The sequence below is a fragment of the Trichosurus vulpecula genome, chromosome 2 (genome assembly GCF_011100635.1).
Source record: "Trichosurus vulpecula isolate mTriVul1 chromosome 2, mTriVul1.pri, whole genome shotgun sequence".
Lineage (NCBI taxonomy): Eukaryota > Metazoa > Chordata > Mammalia > Diprotodontia > Phalangeridae > Trichosurus > Trichosurus vulpecula.
The window spans coordinates 47,900,196-47,921,046 of NC_050574.1; the positions used below are offsets into that span (position 1 = coordinate 47,900,196).

Consider the following 20,851-nt stretch of genomic DNA (forward strand, 5'->3'; position numbering starts at 1 on the left):
GAGGTTTTGTGCAGCTGTTTTCAGAGATACTTCTAGGGACCTGTAAGTTTTCTCTTCTTCCAAGGTGGTATAATATAAGGAAAGGTGTCTGCTTTTTTCCTGGCCTGTGAGTAACTACAAGCATTCTTTTCTGCCCTGGAACTGTGAGGAGGGTCCTGTACTGTGGGCACAAAATTTGCTGTGCTAGTGCTCTTCCTTACCCTGGGACTGTCACCCACAACTGCCATTCAGATCCAAGTATGGACAAAGCAACATAGTCCTGCCTTGGTGCTAGCAAAAAGACCCCTGAAATCTTCTGACCAGTTGTTCAACCACCATATTGTCTATGGGCTGTGAGCTCTGAAAGCAGCCACTGCCACTGCTGATTCAGTCACTCACAAGGCCTGCTCCTGGTTTGCTGGGGCCAGGGCTATGCTGGCATAGCCTGTGCTGAGCTGGGCTCCACTCCCACTCAGATGCTGCAGACCTTGCCGGCTGACCTTCTAAGTTGTCTTAGCATCTGTAGGCTGAGAGGTCTGGAAACCACCACTGCTGCCACTGATTCAGTGGCCCCAAGGCCTGCTCCTAGTTTGCTGGGGCCTGGTCTGTGCTGCATTGGATTATGCTCCTCTCTCACCCTGGTGCAACAGACCTTTCCTGCCAACCTTCCAAGTTATCTTGGGCTTAAAATTTGTTTCACTCTGTTTTTTGTGGGTTCTGCTGCCCTAGAATTTGTTTAGAGTCACTTTTAAAGGTATTTGAGGGCTTGGGGGTGGGGGGAACTCAGGTGAGTCCTTGCCTTTACTCTACCATCTTGTCTCCACCTCCCAGGACTGGTTTCTTTCTTGGCTTTTCTTCTCCTGTAAATGCCTAGTACTCTTCTTGCATCATATCTCCCATTTATGGTATTCAGCTTGGTAGTTATGTAGGGAAGGTTTTCCTCCTCTTCCTCTTTTCAATTTAAACCCTCTGGTCATATTCACCAAACACAAGTATCACAGAAAAATGGCCAGTGGGAGCCCTGTCCTTAGAGCATACTCCACCTTTTGCCAAAAGAAGAAACTGGTGAAATTATTTCTGGAAGCATGTGATGGTATTTCATGGAGGGCTCTGCTCTTCATGTCAGAACATGAGCATATATGACTCAAGAACATGGGAGAGGATTCTGGGAAGATGGTAGAGTAGGTCAGAAAATTCCAAGCTCTCAAGATTTTCTTCTGCAAAAGAGATAAAACAATGTCTCAGGGCAAACATGGAACAGCAAAAATCAATAAGAGAAGGGGCAGAACAGGGGTCCTCCTGGGACAATTTGAGAAGATCTGATTCTGAAATAAGGTATGACTCCTGTGAAGAGTAAACACCTGCAGGCTAGGGACCACTCAACAAGCAGCAAGCTCTGGGGTTAGCTGGGTTGGAAAGCTGCCTTGGCCACAGCTACAGGACAGTGAGAGGAGTTGGGCATCTGAGTCAGGGAAGATCAAAGTCCTATGCTGACAAGGAATGCCTGACCAAGCTGTGCTGCAGAGATGTGGAGGGGGAAAGAAGGAACCAGCATATATGCCCAGTGAGTGCAGAAGCAGCAGGGCAGAGACACTGGGACACTGGGCATATATACAGAAGGCTGGAGGTCTTGGTTTGGGTTCAAGGTCAGAGAGGAGAACAGAAGAAAGATCTGAGGTCAGGGGCACCATCCCCCATACCCCAAGACTAGAGGTGATTACAAAAAAAAATTAAGCTATTACAAAAAAAAATGCACAGGCAAAGGAGAAAGAATCCAACCATAGAAAGTTACTATGGCAATAGGGAAGACCAGGGTTCATCTTCAGAGAAGGACAGAGTAGCAAGGAAACCTTCTTCTACCCAAAGAGTAATGTCAAATGGTCACCTGCCCAAAAAGAATTCGTAGAAGAACTTCTAAAAGACTTTAAAAATCAGAGAGATTGAGGGAAAACGAAAAAAGAAAAAAATATAAAAAGAAATTCAACTAATTAGAAAAGGAGCTCCAGAATCTTAACGTCAGAATTGGACAAGAGGAAGCCAGAGAAATTATAAGAGATCAAGAAATAATTGAACAAAATATAAAGAATGAAAAAAGGAGAGAATGTGAAACATCTGATAAGAAAAACAACTAATCAGAAGAACAGATCAAGAAGAGAAAACATAATAATTGGACTACCTGAAAGCTATGATGAAAAAAAGAATCTTGATACAATAACACAAGAAATAATTAAAGAAAATTGTTCTGAAGCATCAGAACAAGAGGGAAAAATAGAAATAGAAAAAATCTACCAATCACCACCTGAAAGAGATCCTACCAGGAAAACCCACAGGAATATTATAGTAAAACTCCAAAACCTCCAGCTCAAGGCTAAAATATTATGAGCAACAACAAAAACAAAAAAATGTACATATGGTGGTACCACAATTAGAATCACACAATACCTAGCAGTGGAAACACTAAAAGACTGCAGCTCTTGTAACACTATATATTGAAAAGCAAAAGAACTGGGCTTCTGTCCAAAAATATCATACCCAGCAAAGCTAAGCATAATTCTGAATGAAAAAAATGGATATTTAATGAATTGTTAGACTTTCAGAACTTTGTTAAAAAAAACCTGAACTTAATAAAAGATGTGATGTACAAGAGCCAAGAAAAACGTAAGGTACAAAGCAAAGACCAAGGAACACAATAAGGACAGATGATTTACCTTTTATGTATGGAAAACTCACCACATATGTCTAAGATTGTCATTAGTAATTGAGTAGTTCATAAGAAAGAGTGGAGCACACCTGAGCATGATAAGACTTCAAAAAGTGAAACCATTCAGGAACAGCTAAAAAGAGTAATTATCTTATACAAATGAAGTGTAAGAGGAAGAACTGATACAGAGAAATTAGATGGGGAAGAAGGTTGTTAAGTTCTGGAAGCCTACTTTCATCAGGAATGGATTCAAGAGAGAACAATACTATATGTAGTATTCTAAAAAAAAATATAAAAGTCTTCTAAATTTAGAAGGAAATAAACTACTAAGGGGATAGGAAGGATATAATGACAACCACACTGGCATACCCAGTATGGCTGCTAGGGCAGGTTCTTTTATCTGCTTTACTAGGAAAGACAGCTGTTTCGGGGGTCAACAATCTTTTTTAATTACATAAAATACAAACAAAGGAAATACAGTGAAGTGAAATAAAGACCAACTGACAAGGCTCTACTGCCTGAATCAAAAAAAAAATACTGCTATATATACTTCACATTCACCACTAGATCAAGAGAGCCTTTACCTCTGAGCAGTCAGGGAGTTCTGAACAGACCACCACTCAGAGTCTCAACCAGGGAATCACAAGATCCTTCTTGTAAGCAAGCCCCCAAAGCAAAAAGCTCACCTCTCAGAGTATATACCCTTTCAGCTAATAAGCTCAGAGCCAGAAGGCATCACAACCCTCCCAACTTAGCGCCTAATTAGAAATTAACCAAAAGTGTGTAAGCCTTCCTACAAGCAAGCAAGCTTCCCTTAATGGGCTCCACATGAGGCCTATTGATGGGCAGGGAAGATCTTATTCCTTATAGAAGGAGAAGAGGATAAGGGAGGGATCTTTAGAGAAGAGGGTGAGAGAATAGATTAAAGGGGGATATAGAAGGGTGTTTCAATTAATGGGAATGGGAGGATAAGGGAGGGATCCTTGAAGGGGGGATAGGTTAAATAATAGGAGGGCAAAGTACGGAGTAGAAGTAAAGTAGAGGGGTCAGCAGGGATAGGAAATAAGAGATATGAACAAGCATAAAAACAAAGATTAGGAGTAGAATCTGTTAGGGAAAACATATGTTTATATATGTATATATGTGTATATATGCATACATGTATGCATATATCTATATATACATATAAATATAACCATACTTGATTGTAGCCCTGGGCGGAGGAAGAAGGGGGAAAAAGAATAAAGTAAAAAGTATACAGGAGAGGACAAAAGAAAATCTACAAGGAAGAAAATATGGACTGCTCTCAACACAACATGTAGTATTTATTACATAGGTTTTTTTGAAATGGAGATTTATTGCTATACACTTTGAATCCTCTCTTATGTTCTGCTGTTCACATTACATGTTATTTTTTACTTTCCTTATTTTATATTTAAGTTTTAATATATGTTTATAATGTGTTTCTTTTTCTTTTCTTATTATGTATTTAAGTTTTAATTAAAAAAAAAATTTTAAACATAATAAAATAGACTTTGGATTGGCTGCTGGGCCTGATGTGAGAATGCATACAAAAGGCTCCCTTTGGCACAACTTGGTCCCTTTTCTTTACTTGGTGTCCATTGAGAAGGAAAAACTGCTGTGGGCCTTCCTGGTGGGGGCCATGAACTTTTTTAAAAAATATTTATATATTATTTCAATATAATTGGTTTCCTTTGTAAACCTTTGTATTTTGCTTTGTGCATTTAAAAGTTTTATTCCAAGAAGAGATCCACAGGCTTCACAAGACTGTAGAGGAGGCCCCTGACACACATACACACACAAAAAAAGGTTAAGAAACTCTAGTCTAATGGTGGTGAGGAAGATAAAATCACCTGTGGTTGTCAGTTTCTCATACAAGATTTTATAAACAGTGATGATGCTTTCTAGGTTCATTCTACAAATACAGTTTCTGTCCAAAGGAATCGCTGGAATTGGACAGTCTTCTATCTTGACAGATATTAAAAGATTCTCTGTCTCATCTTGGATACATGCCCAGGAAACAAGCAGACTTCTTTACTGTTGTTTTCAACAACAGGCAGACAAACAGCTGCCTCAATGCTCATGAGCAGGGAGTCATCACTATTCTTCTCTTGCTTGGATCCCTACTGGCTGATCTTTCCCTCAATAGCCCCTATGGAATTACTGCATCACCCCTAAGAGGACACACAGGTGCTTTCTCCTCAGTGAGCCCACCTCCTTCCTCTAAGGAGAGCCCAACTCCCCACCCTTATAGAAGGGATTCATGTTACTTTCTTACCTACAGGCATTCAGCAATCCTTTCCCTCTTCCTCTAAGTCATGTTTTTCCATCTTCTGACACAGGATTCACCTCTGCTTCCTCAGATCCTATTTATCCTTTAATTTCCTTCTTTTTTTTAAAAGAACAATACACCTCCCCTGTTGTTGTTGTTTGTCCTTTTTAAAAGAGGGTGGTGTTTTAACATGTGCATGAATCAATTTAAGTGAGACAGAGTTGCATAATCATCACCCTCATTCTCTCTTCCAGAGACGCTGAAGTTCAGTGGCAAGACAAAAGTCAGAACAACTGGCTATGGCCTGGAATGCAGTGGATGACCTTGGAGTCTTCAATGTCTGACCAAGCTCTAAGGGCTCCAGAGCACCTGCTCCAGCCACCTTCATGGCCATTGGAATGCCAATTCTGCCAGGGGAAGTGTCTTCCATGCTTAGGGCACACTCCACCCACCCACCCCACCTTATTCACCTAGAAGTTTGAGGACTATCAATCACCCTCAACTTGGTTTAGCCCACTTGCTGAGACGTTTTACCCAGGTGTAAGTGCTGCACAAGGGAGAGCTGGGTAATGGTGGACAGCAAAAGTGGATGAGCAGCCTTGAAAAGGTGAAAAGCAAGCCTTCACACCAGAGGTTCTAGTCCTCTTAACACCCCTTAAGACCCATACCCTTAATAACTTGGAGTATGGGAAAGCATTCCTCAAGTTTCTTCAGCTTCTCTTCAAGGAGAGAGACAAGTTCATTGCACGTTGAGCATAGACAACAGTTTCATGGCCATTACATAGAAACAGCATAGGGTAAGTAAAGGTCCCTGGGAATTTTCCCTATTCTCCATATTTACTAAAAGATGGATCCATAGCTTTCATCTTTTTTGCTAGTACCTCCCCTGAAGAATTCAACGATTCATTGTGAATTTACCTTGTTCATTTTTAGTTTGGATCCTACTCTTCCTTCTCTTCCTCCTCCACCCCTTCTTCCTTCTCCTTCTTTCCATCATCTATCTCCCCATCAAATTAAGTAATGGCTTATCAATTATGTTAGTCTTTTTAAAAAAAAAACCTTCCTTCATTAATCTTTTTCTGTAGCTTTATTTCTACTCTAATTTTCAAATTTCCTTTGTGATTCTCATAAGCTTGTTAATCTGTTTTTTATAGGGTTTTTTTAATGTATGCCCAATTCATTAATCCTCTTTTTCTGTCGAGTTAATATGCATTTCCAGAGATGTAAAGTCATCTTGTTTTCACCTCAAACACCATCATGTCTCACAAAGCAGGTGGCATCTGAACTTGAAGGTCCAATTCTAATATTTTGCTTAAATATTTCCAAGAAAGTGGGTAGCAGATATTGGGAAGGAAAAAAATGGACAAACAACTTTTTTCTATCAAATCCTGAGAAAAACCCCACTTGTGTTCTGTATATATCTTGGGCTGGTGATAAGAGCACCAATTTAAGTAGGACCTTCTTTTCGGCCTCTCCTCAGTCTTAAAGGAAATCTAAGGAGGCACCATGATCAAACTCCTGTTGGTCTCAGCGCTGGTGGCTGGAGGTAAAACTTATGCCTGGGGTGTGGGGGAATATGTGAAGCAGGGAGTGAGAGGTTAAGTGTGGTATAGCAGAAAGGAAAATCAACTGATGTGGAGTAGGAAAAAAATTTAACAGGCCATTGCTCCTCATTTTACAGATGAGGAAACTGAGGCACAAAAAAATGTTAAGTGACTTACCCAGGATCACACAGAAAGTATCTAAGATGGGATTTGAATCAAGGTCATCCAGATTCAAGGGTAGCTCTTTAACCACCAACCCAGCAGTCTCAAGATCCCTTTATACTACTAAAAATTATTGAGGACTTCACCCCCTCCCAAAGAGCTTATGTGAGTTCTGCCTATCGATATTTACCACATTAGAAATATTATTATCAATATTATTGCGAAAATAATTCTGAACTCATTGACCTCCTGAAAGAGTCTCAGAGACCACCCTTTGAGAACATATATACCAGACTGCCTCATTCATGCCATGCCCTCCCTTATAGACAAGGGACCTGAGTTCCAGAGAGGGAGTGACTTAACCCCAGGTCAAACTGGTCAGAACCAACAGAGCCAGAATTCAAACCTAATTCTCTGACTCCAAATCTAGTATCTTTCCATTATACCATGTTGCCTTAGGTGAGATTTATAATCAGGAGTAACCCAGCTCAAATCCCAGGTAAGTATTTGCTAGCTGTGTGAACCTGAACACATCACTTCCCTCCCTCTCTGTGCCTTAGTGTCACCTTCTGTAAAATGGGGGTCATAATAGTACACTACCTATGTCAAAGGGCAAGATGAGCAAAGTACTTGATGCTTTTTAGTGTGTTATAGAAATGTGAATTATTGTCATTCAGTCACTTTCTTCTGGGTTCTAGTCTCCCACATTCCTTATCACATGGGTCACCGCTTCTTGGTCATTTTCCCCTCCATGGTTATCAGTCTTGTGGGGCATAAAGAACTAGAGAGGAGTTCCAAGGAATCACTGGGTATCAAATCAGAGAGATGGTTAAGACCACCTCCCATTATCCCTCCTTGGCTGTGTATTCTATCATCACAGGTGTGGGGTCACGGCCAGGGCTAGATGATGTGGCTATGTGGGCCAATGGGGTGGCTTGGTTTGATGATATCTCATCTGGTCTTTTTAACTCTCCCTTTGTGTTTTAGCTCTAGGCTGTGGGGTCCCCACCTACCAGCCCAATGTAATGAGGGTTGTTGGAGGTGAAGATGTGCAGCCCAACAGTTGGCCCTGGCAGGTCAGTAATTCCCCCCCTCCCCAGCCCTACCTGGAATTAGGATTAGGCAGGATGGGTTGTCACCTAGGGTACTCCACATCTTGGCAAAAGGTGACTTCTAAGTACCTTTTTATAAGTGCACATATTACTAATGTTATAAAAGCACTCTTATAGGCAATTATTATGTGATAATTTAAACCACATTTAAGTAAGGCTTTGCTATACAGTAATTGCTTTATTGATTTAATTGGTTGGGGCAGGAAGCAGGATGCACAGGGAGAAGGAAATGGCTGCTGTCTTAAACATAAGGTACAATAATGTTTTATCATTCCTTATTCTCCAGGTGTTCTCCCATTTTCCCAAAGCTCCCAAAGAGCTCATGGCCATTACCTAGACACGCCTTTGTTTAAGCAAAGACACAAGAGTAGGATGGGAAGTTTCTGAGTCCTACTTCACCCTCGATCACTTCGGTGGGGGGCACGAAGAGGTGATTGGGGAACCCATTAGCCCTTCCCCATTCCCTTGTTATGCTATGGAGCAGCTCTTCCTGTCTCCACCTTTGGACCAGTCGGGCCCATGCCCTCTGCCACCCCCTACCACCTTTAAAAATGTAGGAAAAGTATTTGGATCTGAACAAATGTCTGAAATCTGTCATCCCCAACTTTGTCCCCATCTCCACCAAACAATGTTGCCCCTTCCCTCCCAACCTTTCCCAAAGCTTCCAGTCATAGTGCCAGGCTATAAACCCCATGATGATTACAGAAATCTCTGGATGACAGGACTCCAAAGCCCCATCAGACAGATCACTGATTTCAAGGAGTCTTTCATATGGAATTCTGGAAGGCCCAGTCTTCCAGGTGTTTCACATCAACAGTCAAAGTCTTCCTCCAGGCCAATCAAATCTAGAAAGTTAGCCACCAGATACTGTTAAAGCAGGAAGTCTATCAAAGGATCTCTGTGCCTGGCTTTGACCAACCTCTCCTTAGCTTGATTATCAGTTTCCTTATATTCTTTGCTCCTGAATCCTGGTTATAAGCTATAAGCTATGGTTCTTACAGGTTCTCTATATTTTCCTTCCTTGGAACCTATGTTGAATCTTCTAGACCTGGTTTATAGCCTTGCCTGCAATCTATAAACAATCTGTTATCACCCAGATTGGCCTCAATGAATAAATCAATCAAATCACCCCATTTAAAGTAATTGTCAGGATACGAAATCCTGATACATTTATCAAGTGAAAAAGTTTTCTCTTCTAAAAGTCCAGATTCCTTCAGCTGATTCCCAAGCTGTAGGCTCTTCCCTATCCTGGATGATCATCCACTTCATTAATATCCTTCCTAAGCTGGACAGTCTCCAGTTGTCCTGATCTATAGCTTGCCACTAGACCCAGATGGCTCTGGGGGAGAAACTGAAGCTGGTGAGTGTGCACAGCCCTCCCTCATTTAAATCCAACTCACTTGAATGTCATGGCATCACCTGCTGATCCAATGGTCTTCTTTGAGAATGAAGGAGAAACAACAACTACAGTCTTAACAGCTAACTAGGTATGATCAAGGGCTAGACATCTTCTGGAACCAATCAAAGACATTCCAATTAGGTGCCCTAAGAAGTTTGCTCTGCCTGAATGAGGTCATGCCCTGAGGAGCTCTTATGAAAGGCAGAGCAAGTATGGAACAAAGGTGAGAATTCCAGTGAAGAGGAAGGAGTGGGGACATCACCAGCAGAACTGGCAGCAAAGGAGGAAGGGAAAGTAGGACTGAGCTGTTGCACAGAAGGAAGATATTAAGGATCTTGGCATTGGATTAGTGCTTATTAAATTGAGTGACTGATTAATGACAAAACCAAGTCACTCAAATGGCTGAGGGATGAGGCAGCCCCAACTCTCAGAGGGAAGGGAATTCTATTCAGGAGAAGAGAAGGGGGAAAGCAGATGCCACTGCTCTGGGGCAGGGCCCTCACCTCCTCACACCTGGACTAGTTAAATCACCTCCTGGGGGGTCTGCCTGTTTCAAGTCTCTCCAACACTCCAGTCCATCCTCCATTCAGCAGCCAAAGTGATCTTCTTAATGTGCAGGTCTGACCATGTCACACTCCCCTCCTCTGTCCCCTACTCAGTAAAGTCTAGTCGTTCCCTATCACCTCCTGGACCAAATAGAAAAGCCTCTCCTTGGCATTCAAAGCCCTTCCTGACCTAGCACCCTCCTGCCTTTCTTGTCTTCTAACACCTTACTCCCCAATATATGCTCTGATCCACTGGCACTGGCCTCCTGATTGTTCCAACAAGACCCTCCATCTCTTGGCTCCAGACAATTGCTCTGGCTGTCTCTCATGCCTGGAATGGTCTCCCTCCTCATCTCTGCCTACAGGCTTCTCTGCTGAAATGGCATCTTCTACTAGAAACCTTTCCCAACCCCTCCTAATACTATTAGCTTCCCTCTGTCAATTATGTCCTATTTATCCTGTGTAGAGCTAGTTTATACATTATTTGTATGCTGTCTCCCCTATTAGATGGCAAGCTTCTTGAAGGCAAAGACTGTCTTTTGCCCTTTTTGGTACCCCAGCGCTTAGCACAATGCCTGGCACATAGTAGGTGCTTAAAAATGTTTTATTGGCTGACTGACTGGCATACACCTAGATTTCCCAGCACCTTTATAGTCTGTGTTTTCCACTCAGGTCTCTCTTCAATACAGTTCCAGTGGTAGATGGGGACACACCTGTGGGGGAACCCTGATAGCTGAGAACTGGGTAATGACAGCTGCTCACTGCATCAAGTAAGTCTTCCAGGATTCCTATCCAATCTATGTCTCCCACCATTGGTAAACACTTATTTCTGGCACTTGGGGCCTGAATGATCAAACTGATCATCAGTATGTCTGTTTAACTTAAACTCTTTAAAGGAACCTTGCAAATAAGTCACTTGCCTAGAGTGAATTAAATTCTTTTGTGGGGGGGACGGGGAACAACTTACTGTTTGCAACTTAGGGTACAAGTCAGTAAAAAGGCTGTGTTTCATTCATAGTTCCAAGCCAAGACAGAAGGAAATACCAGTTGGCACATTGAGAAGGGCATCTCTGTAGGGCAAGTAGGCTTCTGAATACAAGCCATTCCCTCACCAATATTTATAACACGCAAAAAATACATTTTCATGCTGGATTTCCCAACAATTAGCCACTGGGCTTGGGGGACAGTTTGTGTTTCAGAAGAAGAGATAGAGACATCCTAATGTTAATCTTTCATTGGCCTCGGTGGTCTGAGATAAGGTTGACTCTGTCTTTGAGTTGGGCTTCCTCCATAACCAGGAGTAAAGAAAGGCAGAAAACAGTTAGATTGGACTGCCCATTTACACTGAAATGGAGGCATGTTATTAGATAGTATTACTCTTGTCAGGAAAGGGAAAATATTGTGTTCTCCTCTCTCTTTCTCTCTCTCTTTTCCTCTCTCTCTCTCTCTCTCATATTCTCTCTCTTCTTCCCTCCTTTTCTCTCTCTCTCTGTCTCTCCTCTTTCCAACCCTCCTTCTCCTCTCTTTCTCTCCATCTTTCACTCTCTCACATTCTGTCTCTCTATCTTCCCTCCCTCTCTCTCTTTCTCTTTTCTCTTTCTTTCCCGCCCCCCTCTCTTTTTTCTCTCTCTCCGTCTCTCTTTTTCTCCCTCTTTCTCTGTCTCTCTGATTCCTCCACTAAAGTTCTCTTCCAATGCCTCACCTTGATATAGACATGGCTGTGTGTTCTCAAAGGCCATGACAGCAGACCTGCTTGGGCCAGTCCTCTCAAATTCTAGAAACTTCAAGTTCAGGGCCAGGAATGAACAGGTTGTCCATAATCTGAAGGCCAGCCAAGGCTCAGCACCAGAGCATAGGTTCATTGACCATACAATAGGAGGGACTTTAGAGATCATCTACCATGAAGCTCATGAACTCCTCAGAATCATGTTTTTAAAGGGACCAAATAAAATACATAAGATTTCAAACATACTGAAATACAATTATCAAAATCTTTTACAAAACAAATTCATGGTCCCCAGGTCAAGAACCCCCAGGTCTAGTCCATCTGCCTTGTTTTACACATTTGGAAACAGAGGCTACAAGGACAGAAGTGGTTTGGCCAAGGTCCCACAGCTAGTAAGTGTCAAAGCCAGAATTCAAACCCAGATCCCAAACTCCAGATCAGTCACTCTTTCCAATACACCATGACCTCAGTCTGAGGCAAGTCTTTTTAGGCTGGGGACACTCACTCACCAAAATATCTCCTAGGGCAATGTTTCTCAAACCATGTGACAAGGAACCATGAAACACCCAAAGCTTAATTTGTTTCTTTAATGAACTTCATGTTGTTTCTTGTTGTTGTTCAGCTACTGCAGTCATGTCTGAGTCTTCATAACCCTATGTGGGGTTTTCTTGGTGAAGATATGAGAGTGGTTGGCCATTTTTTTCTCTAGCTCATTTCACAGGTGAGAAAACTGAGGCAAACAGGATTATGTGACTTGTCCAGGGTCACACAGCTAGTGTCTAAGGTCAGATTTGAATTCAGGTCTTCCCGACTCCAGGCCCAGCTCTGTCTACTGCATCACCCATTTAAATAGGTTTTTTCTTAGTAAACATTAAAAAATAATAATTTTAGAGGATATGGTTTGGCCAGAGTGTTTTTTTTTTTAATCTGAAGGATTCTATCATGTAACAAGGTTTAAGAACCACTGTTCCAGGATATGGAAGCATTGGGAATTCTTGGATCAGCAGAGGATGCACCATACCCATGAAATCACAAGTCTTTTAAATCTTCCCCAGAATCATTGAAGAAAACACAGGGCAAGAGTCCACCAAATAGTCCTCATTCAAATTGTTCAGGGCTCTTGGGAACCTGTGAGGGTCAAAGATTGGTCTCAGACATAAAACCGCAATGCTTGTCTATGGTCCCGATGACCATCACTCCCTGAAGAGCTGACCTTTTCGCCCTCTCTTTTCTCTCTTCTGCAGCTTTTCTAGGACCTACCGAGTGCAACTTGGGAAACACAGTCTGTCTTCTAGTGAGGAAGGAAGTCTTACTGTCAGCGTTTCGAAGTTGGTGGTCCATGAGGGTTGGAATGAACAGCTTGCCAATGGGTACCTTATGGGCATTTTGTTCTTTGGGTTGAATTGGGAAGAGGTAAGGGGTTCTTATGGAAGGCAGTAAGGCTAAGGAAGAAACAGCCAATCTTCTCTTGGGAAGAAGATGCCCTCTGCCCAGTGCCTTAATCTCCTAGGGATGGAACAGATGAACTCTGATGACAATATACTTAGTTACTCAGAATTTATGGAAAGGAATGCATGAAAATGTCTACGATAAGAGCAGTGATAGTCCCACTAGACAGACCACAGATCACAGGTCACATCTACAGCCACATTTTAGGAAGGACATTGACAAACTGCAGCATGTCCAGATGAGAGTAACCAGATAGGAAGGAGACTGTTTAGGAAGGAAAATCACAGAATCTCAGGGCTGAGAGAAACCTCAGCAGCCAACCAGTTCAAACATCATGTGGGCAAACACCCCTGTAGGACAGATCTAATAAGTAATATCCTATTCGCTTAACATGTTGCAAGGATCACTTATCAGACTGGTAATATCAGCTTAGAGAAAACTTTGGGGAGATGTGACCACTGTCTCCAGTATCTGAAGCATTTGATAAATGCTTTATCTATCTGAAGTTCTGTCTCATGGAAGTCAGTCAACAAACATTTATTAAACTCCTACTATGTGCCAAGAATTTTGCCAAGTTCTACAGATACAAAGAAAGGCAAAGACAGTCCCTGCTCTCACAGAGCTCACATTCTAATAGGGAAGACAAACATGCAAATACCTAGATGTATATAAGATCTATACAGATGCAATGGAAAATAATCTCAGCAGTGAAGGCACTAGCAGCTGAGGGGACTGGGAAAGGCTGCCTGCAGAAAGTAAGATGTGCTGAGTCTGAAAAGAAGCCAGAGAGTCTTAAAGCAGGGGTCAGAAGGAGAGAGTGTGGATGGAGTTGTAGACAATCCCATTTAGACTCAATGTTAGAAAATGCTTCCTCACCCTGACAACTGTCCCCAAATGGAATAAAACCCTGTCCCTTAAAATCATAGTATTCTAACCAGGAGAAAGCCAGAGAGACCATGGAGGCCATCTACTACAACTCTCTCATTATACATATGAGGAAACTGAGGCATAGAGACATTTTAGTGATTTGTACACACAAGTAGTAAATGACAGAGCCAGGATTAGAATTCAGGTCCTTTGACCCTTAGGTCAGAGTATTCTATGTCCACGCAGGCTTTCCTCCTCTCTGACACACTGCCTCCTGTTGTGTTGAACTTCTCATGCCTTGGAAATTTTCAGTGGTGTCAAATTTAAGTAGAAATTGATGCCTACCAGTGTCGTGTTGACTTAGAAAATCACAAATTAACAGGATCTATGTTACACTGTACTTTTATTTTTTCCCAATTCCCAATTATTTTTCAATGTGTTTCTTGATTGCATTTTAATCTGGTTTAAGATGCACCAGGGAATTTTGCTTGTCCACATGAGGCATGGGAATTTGACACCTGTGAATGACTTCCAAAGTCCTTTTGAGCTCTCGTGGTTTCTAATTCTCTGATAAGGAGTCTGCCACCAAAGGTCTCTGAGCAGGTAGGGACCCGAGGAAACCAGTGCTATAGCCATGTCCATTTGGCCTAACAGTAGAATTGAGAAGGAAGGGACAAGAGTCATGGAGACCTACTGATCTGATAGTTTCCAATTATGTTACAAACATTCCCTCTAAGTGCTTAGAGATCACCATTACTCCAAGCCCCACTTTCCAATGGATCTGTGAGTTCATGGATACAGGTATTTCCTGCAACAATGCAGGTTGCACTTCATTCCTGCTTTGACCATCCTCTGTGTGGATGTGTGTGTGTGTGTGTGTGTGTGTGTGTGTGTGTGTACAAGAGTTTGAATGAGGTACGGCTTCATCAATCCATCCAGGATAAATGGAGTGGAGAGCACAATACTCTGGGCTGGCTCCATTTTGTTGGAGTGAACTCAGGTTAAATTGGGGAACAAAGCTGGCCAGAAGCCCACTCTCTTCAGACTTTCTCTTTTCTGTCTCCAACACTCAGGAACGACATCGCCCTGGTCAAACTGGAAAGCTCTGTCTCTCTGAGTGACAAGATTCAGCTGGGCTGCCTGCCTGCTGCTGGTACTATCCTGCCCAACAACTATGCCTGCTATGTCACAGGCTGGGGACTGCTGAAAAGTAAGTGGGAGACCAGATGTGGGAAGGGACAGCAGGATCATGGTCCTAAAAGGAAAGGAGCCAGTCCTCACTCAATCATTTGAAGGAGGCCAAAGACCTAGGAGGCTCTCTCCCCACTTCTATCTCCAGGCCGATTGGAGAAAGGTGACAGGGAGCAGAGAATGCTAAAATAAAGTGGAGAAAGTCACCCCAAGATTTAGAGCTGAAAGGGGTTTGGAGAGTGTAATGGTGATTCCCCTCATTATAAAGGGCCAGAGAGGAGGAAGTGACTAAGTTACTATGTAGGAGCGGTGGGATTTGAGCCCAGATTTTCTGAGAACAAACCTAGGGTCCATCCTGCTAAACCACATGGCCATAGATTGGAATCCAGAGCAGTCACTGATCTCCTAACTTTGGTCTCAGGGCCCCTGGAACCCTGCAAAGCTTCTCAGGGTCCATCAACCTTTTTCCCCCTGACTCTGGGCATCCCTGGTCTTCTTCTGATATGCAATTCTGGGGTCAGGAATGCAGGTCAGTGTCACTAGGGAAGGAACAATTGTAGAAGGAAGATTCTACAGGATCTGAAACAGGAAGCATTGATGGGCTGGTAAATGCTTAAAAACTGGCTCTCTGGGGGTGGGAGGAAGAACACACTTTTAAATTTAAGCTGTAGTATTTACATTTTCTCCAGTGCTTTCTTAAGTCTAGACAATAAACAAATCTAACCCTAATTTATAGATAACATGTGCTTCTTTCCATGATATAAATGCTCATACTGGAAATTTAACAATTGGCACTCTGAAGCCAGTAGGAGCTGACTCCAGCACACTCTTGGCTGAAGTCACCTCAAAGGCCATCAATTCTAACTCCACCATTTTCCAGATGAGGAAACAAGCCAGGGAAAGTGGAATCACTGACCCAAGGTCATTAAATTGTAGATAACAGTCAGAATTTGAACCCAGGTCCTCTGGATTCAGTCCCAATTCAGGTCTCTTCCATTACATGTCCATAACTCCCCAGTTGAAATCATATCTCCTGGGTTCCCCTTGAATAAGTGTCTCTGGGGTCTTGGAAAGAGATACAAATCCCATACTAATTATATGAATGGTGCCATTAAAAGGTGAAATTGAAACCTAATGTTAAGATACTTAGCTGTTAACTAAGATGACAATGCAACAAATACACACCAATTTCGTGGTAAAAGGAGAAAGAGCATACTCTAGTAGTCAGAATATAGGGGTTCACATCCCAACTGTGCTATTTAATAGCTATGCGTCCTAGACAAGTCATACTCTCAATCTGTGCCTCAGTTTCCTCACCTGTAATATGAGGGGATTGGACTCCACAACCGACTATCTCTTCCAACTCTAAATCCTATGGCCCTATGGTCTTTGAACCTCTATTTCCTCATTTATCACAGAGCCAAACAGGGCAACAACACTGGTAAAGCTTCCCTCATGGGACTGAAAACTGGAAGAGATCTCCAAGATTGACAAGGCAGAGCAGGACAGTGGAAAGAACACGGTCTTTGAAGTCAGAGGTTTTCTTTTTGGGGTTTTTGTTTTCCTTGTTTATTTGTTTTTTACCAGACTTCCTAATTTCATCAGTCCTCTGGGAGTTTCTGGAGAGGACTCTTCCTCTATCCAGGCAGACGGGCACCTTCCCCATAACTTAGAGTCAGAAGCCCATACTTCTGTATGTTTCTGTGTCATCACCTCTTGATGCTCACTACCTGTATGACTTTGACCAACACACACAGGCCTGAGTTTTCTAATCTGTAAAATGAGAGGAATGGATTCTAAGTTTATTTCTAGCCCTAAATATAGGATCCTATAAATTTGAGAAACATAATTTGGATTTATATCCCTGCTTTGCCATATACTAGCTGTAACACGAAAGGAGGCACTTCTCTCTGAGGCTCAATTTCCCCATCTGTAAAATAGAGATAAGAATATATACACCCTCTCCCTCATGGGGCCAAGAGGAAAGACCTTCTCAAAATGGTGCCACAGAAATGCAGGCTACTAGTATTACACTTGGCATTTTGTCACCTTTGAGGAAGCTATGCTGGAGACATTTGAAGGATGCTTTCCTGGTCCTGGGAATCCAAAGAGCCTTGGTCTTTCAGAAGATCTGGGTTTGAGTCCCAGCTCCTCCCACTTACTGGAAGGGTGGCTTTGGGCAGGTCCCTCTCCTTCCCACAATTCCTTTCTCCTCCTCGTAGTATCATTAGCTGCTTCTGTAATTTCCAAAGGCCCATGTTTCTCATGAGACCTCCTCCCCATGAACTCTTTCTGTCTCTGATCTCCTTCCAGCCAATGGTGTTGCATCAGATATCTTGCAGCAGGCTCTCTTGCCAGTGGTAGATTATGCCACCTGCTCCCGCTCCAACTGGTGGGGAAGCTCTGTGAAAAACACCATGGTGTGTGCTGGTGGTGATGGGGTGGTCTCCGGATGCAACGTAAGTGTGGAAAATGGGCAGATCTCCCTTCCCCATACACACCCCATTCCCTGACTAGAAATGAGTCACACAGTCAGGGCCACACTTGCTTCATTCCAGATAGATGAGAAGCTGGTTGGCCAGGGAATTAGAACCTGGCCCCAAAGCCTCCCTGTATCTTCTTGTCTCTATGACCTTAAACAACCTCCCTGGGTTTGTTACCTATTGGAAAAAGGAGGAAACTTGACCGTACAGTCTCTGAGGTCTTACCTAACATTATAATTTTGACCCTATGAGCAAGAGAGACAATGACACAAAGATTGCTGGAAAGATTTGAATCCATGCAACTTACAGCACAACAATTTAATCTTGCAGCTAGATGGCACAGGGGATAGAGCACTGGGTTTGGACTCAGGGAGGCTCATCTTCATGAGTTCAAATCTGGCCTCAACCACTTACCAGCTGCATGACCCTGAGCAGTTCACTTAACCCTGTTTGTCTCATGAGCTGGAGAAGGAAATGGTAAATTCCTCCAATATCTTTGCCAAGAAAACCCCAAATGGGGTCCCAAAGAGTCAGACAAGACTGAATAAGAACAACAAACATTTCATCTCGTTGAGATTCCTCATCTCTAAAATGAGGACAAAGAATGCCTGTAGGGTCCACCTCACAAAGGTTGGCTTCAATGACTTCAATTGGTAGGCTCCAATGAGATAATGTGAGTAAAGCATTTCACAAGTACTGGCAAATACAATCATCATTGCCATTATCATAGTTTTTACCCTGTGATGTTAAGTCAGTTATCTACTCCAAGTCTCCAGTTATTTAATTATAAAATAAAAGGATTGGAGGAGAAGCCCTTTAACGTCCACCTCTCAGACTATGGTCCTAAACCCTACATTTTTTGGTGTTAATAGCTGAGAATGGGTTGAGAAGGAATTTCCCAGAAATTCTGACATTTCAACCATATTTCCAAAGAAATGGTCAAACTTAGACATAATGTCAGGCCTGCTGCTGAGGGAGATATTAGAGGGCCAGGGACTCTTTCACATCCCTCAAAGCCCAGTCCTAGTCATTCTGCCCATGGTGATGATCAGGAACCCTTTCATAATGCTGTCTGAAGGACAGAACACCCACTCCAGCCTCACATTAGAGCCTTACCATGCTGGAGCCACCTCTTTTATTGGCTTTTCCCTTTCCAGAGCCAAAATGGTGTGTATTACAACCAAATACTTTAAATAAAGATTTGTGTTGTATAGACAAGCAATGAACTTATTGGAAAAGTCAATTTATGTCTGTTTAAGACATCCCCCCAAAGACCCTTAATCCAATCTCATTGAACCCTGGGTTCCCCTCAGGGAGATTCTGGTGGCCCACTGAACTGCCAAGCAGATGATGGTCACTGGGAAGTGCATGGCATTGTGAGTTTTGGCTCAACGCTTGGCTGCAACTACATTCGGAAACCCACTGTCTTCACCCGGGTCTCCAACTACAACGACTGGATCGAAAAGGTAAGAGGTTTCCACCTGTTTCCCAAGGCCAGAGCCCTGCTCTGCTTCCTTGGCCACAGTACGAACACATGCGTGGAAAGATGGGCATGTGAGGTCTTAAGAGCAGCCACTCTGCCTTCTGGTGAAGTAGTTTAGTCCTGACGGAAGTGAAGGAAATGAGTCATACAAAAGAACCAAAGGATATTAGAGCTAGAAGAGATCTTAGAACATAGATTGGGAGAACTCAGAGGGACCTAGAAGTGGAACATTTGGGGATTAAGAAGAACCATAGAACATGGAATGTGAAGGCTGAAAGGCACCGCTAGAAAAGAGAATGTCGGAGATGGGAGGGCCTTAGAGCACAGAAGATCAGAGCTAGGAAAGGCCTTAGAAAACGTAAAGTCAGAGATGGAGATGTCAGAATTGGGGTGGCCATTAGAACATAGACTGTCAGAGCACAGAGGGCCTTAGAATACAGAATGTCAGAGCTGGGAGGGCCATTAGAACATAGACTGTCAGAGCTGGGAGGGCTCTTAGAACACAGAATGCCAGAGCTGGGAGGGGCATTAGAACACAGAATGTCAGAGCTGGGAGGGCCCTTAGAACACAGAATGCCAGAGCTAGGAGGGGCCTTAGAACACAGAATGTCAGAACTGGGAGGGCCATTAGAACATAGATTGTCAGAGCACAGAGGGCCTTAGAACACAGAATGTCAGGGCTGGGAGGGCTCTTAGAATACAGAATATCAAAGCTGGGAGAGCCTTGGAATACAGAAGGTCAGGACTAGGAGGGTCCTGTCCTTAAAACACAGAATGTTAGAGCTGGGAGGGCTCTTAGGACAGTGAATGTCAGAGCTAAAAGGGGCTTCATAATAAAAAATGTGAAAACATAAACTATTAGAACCAGAAGTAACCTGGCATCATAAAATGTTATGACAAAGATTATCGCTTGATAGAGGAGAAAAGAATGGAATTTGTGATGCAGACTGTTACCGTGGGCTCAGGACTCTCCATTCAGTGGCACAAAAGCCCTGATTGTCATCATCTGCAATACCCTCTGAACACATGAATACATATAACCTTTTGAACATCAAGAGAATTTTTGATGGAGAAAATCAAATCATTGAAGAATTAAGATAAGGGAGGCAGACCTAAACATTTAGGATGCTTTCAGTGAAGGAAATAACATTACAAAGGCCAAGCTTCTCCCAGAGAAGAGTTGAGAAAATGCCCATCCCTCTATTCTTTGCAGAGGTGGGAGACTAGGTATGGACAACTGCATATTCTGGCAAACATAGTTGATGTGTTGATTACTACTGCAGAACTGCTTTTTAAATCTTTGTTACAACAATGTCTCACAAGAAAGGGATCTAAAAGAGAAGTGTTTGAAAATGACTGTGACATAATTTTTTAAAATGAAATTAGATAAAATTTTTTAAAAAGAAAAAGAATGATCTTGACTAGAGATTGCAGGGGACCATTGGACCAAGAGAATTTTCCATGAGTAAATGAAAGCTGGAAACATTTCTTGTCTACTTCCCCATCCTATGAAAATACTAGAAATCCTCCAAGTGCAGCTGGCTGCCCGCTTGGGCCTTCTGATATTGATAGACAAGTTTGTAGGACAGAGAGCCAGAAAAGCTCCTTCCTTCCTGAACTCCTCTCTTGTATCTTCCACAGGTGATTGCAGAAAACTAACCAGAGCATCCTGGGAAATGTGTCCATTGTAAAGGGAAAAGGAAATAAAAGAGATATAAACAAAAACTAACTGATGTAGTTGGAGTGGGTTCTTGGCCAAACATCACAGCCTTCCCCTCCAGGGATCCTGGAGGAAAGTGGGTCCTTTGGTCACAGGCAGCACTGAGATGGCACCCATGGTTTCTGACACATTTCTCTTGCAGGCTGATTCCAACATTCTGGAGGACAAACCAATACCTTTGTCACATGAAGCTTTTT

The 20,851-nt window shown here is 42.7% G+C and overlaps 1 protein-coding gene across 1 annotated transcript; it reads left to right on the forward strand.

The window, feature by feature from the left end:
• The first annotated feature begins 6,451 nt into the window (after positions 1-6,451).
• Positions 6,452-20,631, forward strand: LOC118838760 (chymotrypsin-like elastase family member 2A). Its single transcript, XM_036746119.1, has 8 exons — positions 6,452-6,519; positions 7,667-7,755; positions 10,408-10,505; positions 12,706-12,831; positions 14,851-14,987; positions 17,282-17,427; positions 18,765-18,917; positions 20,576-20,631. Exons 1-8 carry the CDS (start codon positions 6,480-6,482, stop codon positions 20,591-20,593), a joined length of 807 nt encoding a protein of 268 aa, XP_036602014.1. The 5' UTR covers positions 6,452-6,479; the 3' UTR covers positions 20,594-20,631.
• The last annotated feature ends 220 nt before the right edge of the window (positions 20,632-20,851 follow it).